At 24.8% G+C, this 13,013-nt stretch overlaps 1 protein-coding gene across 1 annotated transcript in view; it reads right to left on the reverse strand.

Annotated features, from left to right (window-relative positions):
• Positions 1 to 3,666: 3,666 nt before the first annotated feature.
• Positions 3,667 to 13,013, reverse strand: part of LOC117170903 (ATP-dependent DNA helicase Q5-like) — a 53,633-nt gene continuing 44,286 nt past the window's right edge. Inside the window, exons 12-13 of the mRNA XM_033357951.1 lie at positions 11,153 to 12,128; positions 3,667 to 4,209 (exon numbers count right to left, since the gene is read on the reverse strand). Of these exons, the coding sequence (XP_033213842.1) occupies positions 4,136 to 4,209; positions 11,153 to 12,128 (1,050 nt within the window). The 3' untranslated portion in view covers positions 3,667 to 4,135. The remainder of the gene's footprint in view (positions 4,210 to 11,152; positions 12,129 to 13,013) is intronic.

A 13,013-nucleotide genomic window follows, 5' to 3' on the forward strand; every position in this document is an offset into this window, starting at 1 on the left:
GCATAGCGTTTTCTCACTATTTCCTTCGAACACCATAGTTTTTGTTTTATTTGCGTTAATTTTTAAGCCCATGCTCTTCATGCTTGCATCTAGTTTATTCAAAATTCTTTGTAGGTTTTCGATAGACTCTGCCGTAACAACCTATTCTAAATCTTGCAAATTTAATAAATTTCGATTATAAATCATAAACTTTACTTTTTTTAAACTTTAAATGATCAAAATTAAAAAAATAACTTAATTTTCATGATTTATATTCGAAATTTATTCAATTTGGAAAATGTATAATTGTAAACTTGACTTTTGTTCTTAAAAATCATCAAAGTTTCTGAATTGCCATTTACAGATCTTTAAGATTAATGAATTTTCTTCTTTAAAATCGTAGAACTTTGAATTGTAAATCTTTAAAATTGAAGTGCTATGCAATTTAAATGCTAAAAGATTGATTAGTTCTTATCATTTGAAACATTAATACTGATCTGTAAACTGTTGAAAATTTAAGATTTTTTATTTATACATCTTTAAAATTGAACAGTATTAACAGTATTAAATCTCTTTAAAATTGTAAAATTTTTAATTGCAAATCTTTAAAATTGAAGTTTTTAATTTTCAAGTTTTAAAATAAAAAATTATGTGATTTTGATGATTTAAATTATAAATTTCTTCAATTTAGAAGATTTATAATTGAAAACTTGATTTTTAAACATTAAAATGCTAAAAAATTAATCATGTTTATTTCTGCGTGTTTAAAATTGAAGTTTGAAATTTTGAAAATTTGTACTAAAAAATTATATTGCATTTAAGTTTTACAATTACAAGTTCGGTAGTTTTGATAATTTAGATTCCAAATTTATTAAATTTGGAAAATTTATAATTGGAAATTTGACCTTTGACTTTGTAAATCAACAAAATATAAGAATTTTTATTTATCCATATTTAAAGTTGAAGAATTCTCCATTGTAAGTCTTCAAAATTGAAAAACTTTGAATTGCAAATATTTAAAACGGAAGAGTTTTTAATTTGTAAGTCCTATAATTGAAAAAGCTAAAATTTTGATTCAAAATCTCTTCAATTTAGAAGATTTATAATTGAAAACATGACTTTTGATTTTGATAATTATACAAATATTAGAATTTTAATTTGTCCATCTTAAAAACTGAAAAATTCTCAGTTGCAACTCTTAAAAATTGTAGAAATTTCAGTTGTACATCTTTCAATTTGAAGGGGTTTTAATTTTGGAAACTACCATTCAAAAGTTATTGAATTTAGAAGATTTAGTATTGAAAACATAACTTTTAATATTCCAAATGCTGAAAATTTAAGATTTTTTATTTAGATATCTTTAAAATTTAACAGTATTAAATTTTGAAAATTTAAAATTTAAAATTATGTAATTTTTAACTTTTACAATAAAAATTTTGCAATTTTGATGATTTGCATTCGCAATTTTTTCTGTTTGGGAAATGTTTTACAACATTTTGTTCTTCAAAATCATGAAAAAATATAAGGATTTTGAAATGTCCATTTTAAAAACGGATATTGAAATTGTAAATCTTGAAAATTTAAGTTTTTATTTTGAAAATTTTAAATGAAAAATTGTGCAGTTTTTAAGTCTTACGATTTAAAAAAACAGTCATTTTAATTATTTACATTTAAACTTTATTTAGTTTGAAAGATTTAGAATAGGAAGCTTGAAAAATTTCATGGAATTTTCAATAAAGAAAGCTCAGTTTTCGAAAAAATAGAAGGAATAGATATTTGTTATTAACTTTTTGCAAATTAAAGTTTATTCGCTTCTTAACAGATTTTCAAGGAATAATTTTCCCCAATATTTATTGATTTTTTTCCTTTAACCCTTTCCTTTAATTTTTATTTATTTGAATAAATTTTTTACCTTGTAAATTGTGAAAAGTTATTATTTTTTGTGAAACGATACACTTAATGAATGTCAGGTTTAAAATTATAAAATTTCCAAATAGAATAAATTTCGAATCTAAATCGTCAAAATAACAGAATTTTTAATTGTAAAACTTAAATCCCGCATAATTTTTCATTAAAAATGTTCAAAAACTAAAACTGTTCAAGTTTAAGAATGTAGAAATGAAAATTCTTGATTAAAAGTCAGGTTTAAAGTGATAAATTTTCCAAATTGAATTAATTTCGAATCTCATTCATCAAAACTACACAATTTTTAATTGTAAAACTTAAACCATACACAATTGTTGGTAAAAAAATTTAAAAACTTTAAAGCTGTTCAATTTTAAAGACGTAAAAATCAAAATGATTAATTTTTCATCATTTTGGAAAACAAAAATCATGTTTTCAATTCTAAATCATCAAAATTGAAGTAAAAGCGAATGCAAATCGCCAAATTACAAAAGTTTTATTTTAAATCTTAAAAATACATAATTTTCAATTGTAAATTTTCAAAATTTAAGACTGTTCAATTTTAAAGATGTAAAAATAAAATGTTTTCAATTTTCAATAGTTTTCAGATCAGTATTCATGGTTTAAATGATAAATCTTCCAAATTGAAGAAATTTCGAATATAAATCGTCAAAAATTACAAAAAACCTAATGGTAAATTAGTAAAATTAAAAAATATACAATTTCAAACATTAAAAATTTAAAGCTCCTCAATTTTAAAGATTTAAAATTCAAAGTTCTACACTTTTGAAGCAGAGAATTCTTTAATTTTAAGGATGGATAAATAAAAATTCTTATATTTTGATGATTCTGAAGATCAAAAGTCAAGGTTTTAATTCTAAATCTTGCAAATTGAATAAATTTCGAATCTAAATCATCAAAATTACAGAATTTTAAATTGTAAAACTTAAATGCTTCATTATTTTTATTTAAAAATGTTAAACTTTTTAAATTTTTAAAAAATTTCAAATTATAAAAATGAAAAACTCCTCACTTTTAAGAATGTAAAATATAAAGTTTTACAATTTTGAAGATTTACAATTGAAAACTCCAATTTTAAATATCTTTAAATAAAAATGCTAAGCTTGGATGATTTTGAAGATCAAGAGTCAAATTTTTAATTCTAAATCTTCCAAATTGAACAAATTTCGAATCCACAAATCTGTTATAACTTTTAAAGAATTTCAATGAAAATCTCAGTATACTCTGGAATATTCTATAAAAGTTTGAAAAAACATTCAAACATTAAAAATATTTTTAAAAATTTTTAAAACATTACCAGAACATTAAAATAATTTCTAAATCATTAAAACAAATTCCAGAATAATAAAGAACATGACAGAAAATTAAAAAATAATTGACAGAAGTCCAGAACATTTTACAGAATTCCAGAATGTTCTCAAAAGTTAAGAACATTTTAGAAAAAAAAAATCAGGAACAATACATTCAAGAATATTCCAGAAAATTCTAAATCATTCTACAATATTTTTAAATATTTCAGAAATTCAGCAATTTCCGAAAAATTTAAGAACATACTAGACCATTTCACAAGATTTTAGAAAAGGCCAAAAATTAAATCATTTTATTTATTCAGTCAAATAACGAAAGAAGAAATTTTTCAAAATAACTTCAGAAAAAAAAGTTATCTTTTTTTTCTCGTAGACTTTTTTTCCAAAGACGAAATTAAAAATGTGGAAAGCCGAAATAAACATCTAAATCCAAACTCAAATCTTCCGAAATTGGAAAAGACATTTTTTTATTGAAAGGTACTCTATGGAAAAAGATCTAATTCGGATACAAATTAGACATAAGAAACACGAAAAATGTTACTTAATTTCTATTTGACAAAACTCTATAAATTCATTACAGTTAGTTAATTGGTTCCTCAGTAATATTAATAAGTACATATTTTACATGACACTGACGAACACAATCACAGAATAATTTCAATAAACGTCTACTCACATCTTTGTATAATAATAAATTTACTTATAATCCATCAACGATAAATTATAAATTATAAAATAAAAATGACAAAATTTACCTTACCACGATCTTATACTGAAAAAAAAGCTTTTGTAGATAATAAATATAACAGAAATCCTCGCCATTTAAGGAGAATTAGGAACTTCATAGACACTACTATGCACCTTCACAATCAGAGATTCCATCCTGACTTTCTATTAAAAAATCCAGCTCCGCAAAACTTAATTTAAGCTTTGCTCGGCAACTTTGATTTGAAAAAGGCCAAGTTTTTTTTCACAAAAATCCGGATGTCCTTTTCCTCTGAAATCAGAATTCGAATTTTCGTCATTAAAAACAACGTCCAACTCAAATCAGAGAAAAAAATTCCCTGACAATTCCACGTTTTTCCCAGATATCTCAAGTTTTTTTCACGTGCCATTTTTCATAGTACGAATTTTTTAAAACGATTATTATAAATAAATAATTAAATAAATAAATAAAACAATTTTATATTTAGTGTCTAGGAATTTAATTAATATTTTTAATTTCGAAACTTTTTATTAATTATAATACATGATATTCTTAAATATATTAGCACCATTGAATAAATAAATAATTCAATGATATTGAAAACATAGTTAATAATTGATTGAATTTGTCTCTAAAGTCTATGAATCTAAATAATAATTGAGACAAAAATTTAATTCATAACTTTTCACGTACAATATTGCATTTCCAATCAGAATTTTTAACCGAATAGTTGAATTTTCAACAAAAAAGATGAATTTTGTACCAAAAAAGACAATTTTTCAACAACAAAATTAATTCTTAATCACTTAGTTCAATTTTCAACTAAAAAAGATCCATTTTCAACTAAAAACGGAATAGTGAAATTTCCAGTGAAAAAAAATTTCACACAAAAAAATTGTCAACCAAAGCGATGATTTTCAACTAAAATAATAAATCTACAACCGGAATAGATGAATTTTAATCGAAAAAGAGGAATTTTTAACCAAGGAGATTAATTTTCCACCAAAAAAAAACGATATTTCCAGAAAGTACATAAATATTCAACCAAATTGTTAAATTGTTAACTTAAAAAGAAAAATTTAATCAATTAATTTTTGGTTAAAAAACAAATTTTCTACTAAAAATAAAATAAAAATCTTTAACTGGAACAGATCAATTTTAACCAAAAAAGGTGAATTGTTAACAAAAGAATTAACTTAAATGATGAATAGTTAACTGGAATATACTTGAATTTTCAATAAAAAAGTCATTTTTTAAACAAGAAGATAAATTTTCTACCAAAAAAGACGAATTCTCAACAAAATACATGCAATTTCAAAAGTTGAATTTTAATAAATTAAAAAAAAAACAGATAAATTTTTAATTAACAAAATTTTCAATAAACAATTGAAGGTAAATTTACAGTTAAAAATAGTTTCCAATCCAACTGATAAATTTTTAACTAAAATGATAAATTTTAAACCAAAAACATTAAATTTATACCAAAGAAGACAATTTCCTATTAAAAAGGGAATAGTGAAATTTTCAGTTAAAAAAAAAAACAACTAAATGATAAATCTAGAACAAACAAAAAAAACATTAATGTTCTACCAGAAAAGAAGATTTTTCAAGAAAATGCATAAATTTTCAACCACATAGTTGAATTTTAAACAAAAAATGGCAATTTTTAAAGCAAAATTTAATAATTTAGTTTTTAGTTAAAAAAATAATTTCCCACCAAAAATAAACAACAAATCTTCAACTGGAAAAGATCAATTTTAAATCAAGAAAGGTAAATGTTAAAAAAAAGGCTTAAACTTTTAACCAAGTTAATTTTATTTTCAACAGAAATATAAATTTTATACTAAAAAAGTTTGTTTTAAAAAAAGAAGATATCTCAAGAAAATAGATAAATTTTCACACAATCTTTAAATTCTTGAGAATTCCTTCAATTCTTAAAAATTATTTGAATTATTTGGAATTATTTGAATTATTCCAATTCTTAGAAATTCTTTGAAGTCTAAGGAATTATTGAAAGTCTCAGGAATTCTTTGAATACTTTGGAATTCATGAAATCCTTTGAATTCTTGGAAATTCATGAAATTCTTTGAATTCTCAGGAATTTATTGAATTCTCGTTAAATCAATGAATTCTTTGGAATACAATAAATTGCTGGAAAATCTTTGAATTTCTTAGACTTCCTTGAATTCTGTGCAAATATTTGAATTTTACGAAATTATTCGAATTCTTAGAAATTCTTTGAAGTCTTAGGAATTAATTGAAGCCTCAGAAATTCTGGAAAATTCATTAAATTGTTGAAAAATCTTTGAATTCTTAAGAATTATTTTAATTCTTTGGAATTATTCGAATTCTTAGAAATTCTTTAAAGTCTAAGGAATTATTTGAAGTCTCAGGAATTCTTTAAATTCTCTGTAATTCTTTGGAATTCATTAAATTCATTGAATTCTTGGGAATTCATGAAATTTTTTTAATTCTTGGGAATTCATGAAATTCTTTTAATTCTTGGGAATTCATGAAATTCTTTGAATTATTTGAAATTCATGAAATTCTGTTAATTCTTGGGAATTTATTGAATTCTCGGTAAATCATTAAATTCTTGGGAATTCCTTGAATTCTTTGGAATTATGCGAACTCTTAGATATTCTTTGAAGTCTAAGGAATTATTTGAAGTCTCAGGAATGCTTTTAATTCTTTGTAATTCTTTGAATTCTTGGGAATTCATGAAATTCTTTGAATTCTTGGGAATACACTCTTAATAATTATTTGAATTCTTTGGAATTATTCGAATTCTTAGAAATTCTTTAAAGTCTAATAAATTATTTGCAGTCTTAGGAATTCATGAAATTCTTTGAATTCTTGGGAATACATTCTTTGTAATTATTTGTATTCTTAGAAATTATTTGAAGTCTCAGGAATTCACGGAATTCTTGGGAATACAATTAATTGTTGGGAAATTTTTGACTAAAAAATGATGAATATGTACCTAGAATACACTTTAATTTTCAATAAAAAAAGTAATTTTTTAATCAAGAAGATTAATTTTCTACCAAAAAAGACTATTAGCAAAATACATGCATTTTCAAAAATTTTTAAATAAAAAAGATCAATTTTCGGTATTGAATAATTAGTTTTTCATATAAAAAAAATTAATTTTCAACCAAGCTGATAAATTATTAACAAAAATGAGGGTTAGTCAACTAGAATATTTAAATTTTAAATCAAAAGATTTATTTCCATCAAACAAGATGAATTTTCAACAAAATACTTGAATTATTTATTAAAAAAGATAAATTTTCAATCAAAAATTGAATAGTTGAATTTTCAGTAAAAAAGAACTAATTTTCAATAAAATAGTTACATTTTCGAACAAAGTGATGAATTTTTAACTAAAATGTTAAATATTTAACTGAAATATTTTAATTTTTAAATAAAGTACAAAATTTCAATCAAAATGTTGAACTTTGAAATGAAAAATATCAATTTTCAACCAAAAATATAATAATTACATTTTTAGTTATAAAAATTAATTCAGAACCAAACTGATAAACTGCCAACTAAAGTGATAAATTCTCAAACAAGAATATTAATTTCTACTAAAAAAAATTCTTCAACTAGAATAGAAATATTTTTGAATTCTTAGGAATTCATTAAATTCTTTGAATTCCTGGGAATTCATAAAATTCTTTGAATTCTAGAGAATTCATGAAATTCTTTGTATACTGGGGAATTTATTGAATTCTTGTTCAATCATTGCATTCTTGAGAATACATTAAATTTCTGGAAAATCTTGGAAATTTTGAGACTTCCTTGAATTCTTTGTAATTATTTGAATTCTGCGGAATTATTCGAATTCTTAGAAATTCTTTAAAGTCTTAGGAATTACTTAAAACCTTAAGAATTCTTTCATTCTTTATAATTCATGAAGTTCCTTGAATTCTTTGGAATTAATTAAATTCTTTGAATTCCTGGGAATTCATAAAATTCTTTGAATTCTAGAGAATTCATGAAAATCTTTGAATATTGGGGAATTTATTGATTTCTTGTTAAATCATTGCATTCTTGATAATACATTAAATTGCTGGAAAATCTTGGAAATTTTAAGACTTCCTTGAATTCTTTGGAACTATTTGAATTCTGCGGAATTTTTCGAATTCTTAGAAATTCTTTGAAGTCTAGGGAATTATTTGAAATATCTGGAATTCTTGAATTCTTTAGAATTCATGAAATTCTTCGAATTCTTTTGAATTCACGAGATTCTATGAATTCTTGAGAATTCATGAAATTCTTTGAATTTTTAGGAATTTATTGAATTCTCGGCAAATCATTGGATTCTTGGTAATAGATTGAATAGTTGGGAAATCTTTAAATTCTTGAGAATTCCATGGACTCTTGGAAATTATTTAAATCCTTTGAAATGATTTGAATTCTTGAGAATATTTTAAATTCTTAGAAATTCTTTAAAGTATTAGGAATTCTTTGTATTCTTGGGAATTCTGTAAATCTTGGAAATTCTCTGAATTTTTAGAAATTCCTTGAATGCTTGAGAATTTTTTTATGTCTTAGAAATTCTTAGGAATTATCTGAATTGTTAGGAATTCTTTGAATTCTTGAGACTTCCTTGAATTCTTTGTAATTATTTGAATCTGCGAAATTATTCGACTTCATAAAAATTCTTTGAAGTCTTAGGAATTCTTAGAACTTCTTTAAATTCTTAGGAATTCTCGTAATTCTTAGGAATTCTTTGAATTTTTGAGAAATCTTTCAAATCTTAGGAAATCTTAAAATGAACTTTAATATTTTCAAAATTATTTTATGGAATTTTTAAACTGAACATTTCCCAAATTAGAAGTTAAATTATTTTCATTTTAAATAGTTTAAACATCCTTGAAAAGCTTCGAAATTTTATTTTAAAATCTTGAGAAATCTAGAAGCTGTTTTAAATTTTTCCAAATTTAAAATTATTTTTGAAATTTTTCCAGAACTTCCAAATATGTTTTAAAATGAATTGAATTTTTCCTACAATTTTGAGGAAATCCTGCAAATTTAAAAAAAAAATCTTCAAAATTTTGATACTCAAATAAGAAATGAACACTTATTATTTGCAGAAGAAATTTGAGCAATTTCAATAGATATTTAGAAGTTTTGAAATGATTCAAAATTAACTTAAAACTTGACTTGTTAGCGTAATTTAAAACAAAATGCAGATTTTCAGCATAATTCAAACTAAAAATTTAGAAAAATTACTCCAATTTTTTCTACAAATAATAAGTGTTCAATTGTTATTTATAGATCAAAAATTCAACAATTTCACTTACAAATTGAACATTTTCCGTTAATATCGGGAAATTCTTAAATTTTGAACGGATTTAAAATAATTTTGTCAAATCAATCATTATTCACTTTTTAATACTCAACATACAGATCTATTAAAAATATTTATTTATATTTAAATTTACAGTCGATAAAATAAAAATATCTTTTATCAACAATTTTCAACTTTAAACGCTGTTAAGTTTGTACTGTACAAGCCTTCAAGATAGCAATTTAAAATTCGTTTAAATAAAAATGTAATTAACATTTTTTAAGTAAAAGATTTAAATTTCTTGAGTTCAAATAATAAATTCATCGCATTTTTTATATTTCTTTGAATTATTAGGAATTCATGGAATTCAGGAAATTCTTTCAATTCTTGGGAATGTATTGAATTGTCAGAAAACCATTGAGTTCTTGGAAATACATCGAATTTTTGGACATTATTTTAATCCTTTGAAGCGATTTGAATTCTTGAGAACTATTTAAATTCTGCAGAATTATTCGAATTCTTAGAAATTCTTTGAAGTCTTAGGATTTACTCGAAGCCTCAGGAATTCTTTGGAAGTTTTTGAATTCTTTAGAATTCATGAAATTCTTTGAATTATTGGAAATTTATTGAATTGTTGGACAATCTTTGATTTCTTGAGAATTTCTTGAATTCTTAAAAATTATTTAAATTCTGCGGAATTATCTGAATTCTTAGAAATTCTTTGAAGTCTTAGGAATTACTTGAAGCCTCAGGAATTCTTTGATTTTTTTGGAATTCATTCAATTCTTAGGAATTCATGAAATTCTTTGAATTCTTGGGAATTAATTGAATTGTGAGTAAATCATTGAATTCTTGGAAATACATTGAATTCTTTGAAACGATTTGAATCCTTTGAAATGATTTGAATTCTTAAGAATTATTTAATTTCTACAGAAGTGTTCGAATTCTTATAAATTCTTTGAATTCTTAGGAATTACTTGAAGCCTCAGGAATTTGTGGGAATTCATTGAATTGTTGTACAATCTTTGAATTCTTGAGAATTCCTTGAAATCTTAAAAATTATTTGTATTCTTTGGAATTATTCGAATTTTTTGAAGACTAAGGAATTATTTGAAGTGTAAGGAATTCTTTGAATTATTTGGAAGTTGTTGAATTCATGAAATTCTTTCATTCTTGGGAATTCATGAAACTCTTGGAATTTTAGGGAATTCATGAAATTCTTTGAATTCTTGGGAATTTATTGAATTGTTGGACAATCTGTGAATTCTTGAGAATTCCTTGAATTCTTAAAAATTATTTAAATTCTGCGGAATTATTCGAATTCTTAGAAATTATTTGAAGTCTTAGGAATTACTCGAAGCCTCAGGAATCCTATGGAAGTTTTCGAATTCTGTGGAATTCATGAAATTCTTTGCATTATTGGGAATTTATTGAATTGTTGTACAATCTTTGAATTCTTGAGAATTCCTTGAATTCTTGGAAATTCCTTAAATTTTTTAGAATTCCTTGAATTCTTAAAAATTATTTAAATTCTGCGGAATTATTCGAATTCTTAGAAATTCTTTGAAGTCTCAGGAATTACTTGAAGTCTCAGGAATTCTTTTGAATTCATGGAATTCTTGAGAATTCCTTTAATTCTTAAAAATTATGTAAATTCTGAGGAATTATTCGAATTCTTAGAAATTCTTTGAATTCTTAGGAATTACTTGAAGTCTCGGGAATTCAATTGATTGTTGGGAAATCTTTGAATTCTTGAGAATTCCTTGAATTCTTAAAAATGATTTGAATTCTTTGGAATTATTCGAATTGTTAGAAATTCTTTCAAGTCTAAGGAATTAATTGAACCCTAAAGAATTCTTTAAATTATTTGGAATTCATAAAGATATGAAAAATCTGAAAAAATATTTTAAACAATTAACAAAATTTTCTTACCGGACATTCTTTTGGCGAGCAACTGGTGCACCATTTTCCGGCAAATCTGCTTAAACGTATCACTATCCGGTATATCCGCCGATGGAAAATGTTCCTGTAAATTTTTCTTCGTAATCTCGGAAATTTTCCAGTGCATGGCAACATCCACATCTTTTTTGTAATTCCTGCTCGTTTTTGATCTCGACACCTCAACCTCAACCCTCGACCTTCTCTTCGACGAATTTTCGCTCTTCCCCTGGCCCTTTTCTCCATTTTCCGCGACTTTTCCCGACTGCGCCGTCACCAGAGCCGACTGAAAACCGTCAAATTTTTTCTTCGGAGTTTCGCGAGGTTCGCAATCAAAAAGCGCATGTTTCCCGGATTTTTTGACACTTTGCGACTTCAAATCCTTGCCAGTCGACTTCTTGAGAATCTCCTTGCGTTTCTCGGATTCTGAGACTCGTTTCTCCGTCCTTTCTCTCTCCTGCTCCTCCTTCTTCATTTCCTCGGCTCTCTCCTTCTCGGCTTTCTCCTTTGCTCGCTCTGCCTCCTGGGTTTTGATCATTTGCAAGGCAGACTTGAAACCGTCAAACTTGATATTTTTCAGACACTCGATTTTGCTCAAATCGGGCAGAGAATTTTCGTTCGGAAATCGGTTAAAGTCGGTTTTGTGGGGCGAGGTATTTGCATTTCTTGTACTGTGAGGTTCGGCTGATTTGGTCAAATCGTCGGGATTTTTTTCAGTCTTTTGAGCGGAGGATTTGGAAATTTCTAAGGCAGTTTTGAACCCGTCGAATTTTACTTTCGCCAGATTATCATCAGACTCTATGGAGTCCTTGGCTTCTTGGTAATCGGACTCGAAATCTGTGTCCATTTCGGATTTCGGCGATTTCGGGGATTTCGGGGATTTCGGGGATTTTGGGGATTTCGGGGAGTTGCTGAATTTCAAAGATTCGTGAAGAGTGTTACTGGAGTTGCATTTTTCAACTCCGGAAACCTGAAAAATTATATGAAAGTGGAAGATGATTTTTGAAAATAATTTACACTTGGCAGTAAACGAGGGGATAAACACTGATAACAAAAATCTGAATTCCTTCAAATTTCCTTGAATTGTTTCGAATTCTTTTGAATCTTTTCAAGTTATGTTCAATTTCTTTTAATTCAATTGAAATCTTCTAAATTCACATCAATTAATTTGAGGTTTTGAATTCCTTCAATTATTTGAATTCAATTAAAGTTTTTTCGTTATTTGAATTAATTTAAATTCTTCCAGTTCTTTCCATTTTTTCAACTAACTTAAGTTCATTGAATTCTAAAGAATTATTTGAATTCTTTGTAATTATTTGAATTATTGACAGTTCTGCGGAATTATTAAAATTCTTAGAAATTCTTTAAAGTCTTAAGAATTAATTAAAGCCTCAAGAATTCTTGGCAATTCTTAAGAATTATTAGAATTCTTGGAAATTGATTGAATTCTTGTGATTACATTAAATTTTTGAAAAATCTTTGAATTCCTGATAATTCCTTAAATTCTTTGAAATTATTTGAATTCTGCGGAAGTATTCCAATTCTTACAATTTTTAAGAATTCTGGTAAATTCATGGAATTATTGGAACATCTTTGAATTCTTTGAAATTCTTTGAAGGCTTAGGAATTATTTGAAGTCTCATGAATTCTTGGGAATTCTTAAGAATTCTTAGATTTCTTGGAAGTTTATTGAATTTTTGTGAATACATTAAATTGTTGAAAAATCTTTGAATTTTCGAGAATTCCTTGAATTCATTGAAATTCTGCAGAATTATTCGAATTCTTAAGAACTCTTGTAAATTCATGGAATTTTTGGGGCATCTTTGATATTTTTGAAATTATTTAAATCCTTTGA

Source organism: Belonocnema kinseyi, chromosome 1 (assembly GCF_010883055.1).
Source record: "Belonocnema kinseyi isolate 2016_QV_RU_SX_M_011 chromosome 1, B_treatae_v1, whole genome shotgun sequence".
NCBI lineage: Eukaryota > Metazoa > Arthropoda > Insecta > Hymenoptera > Cynipidae > Belonocnema > Belonocnema kinseyi.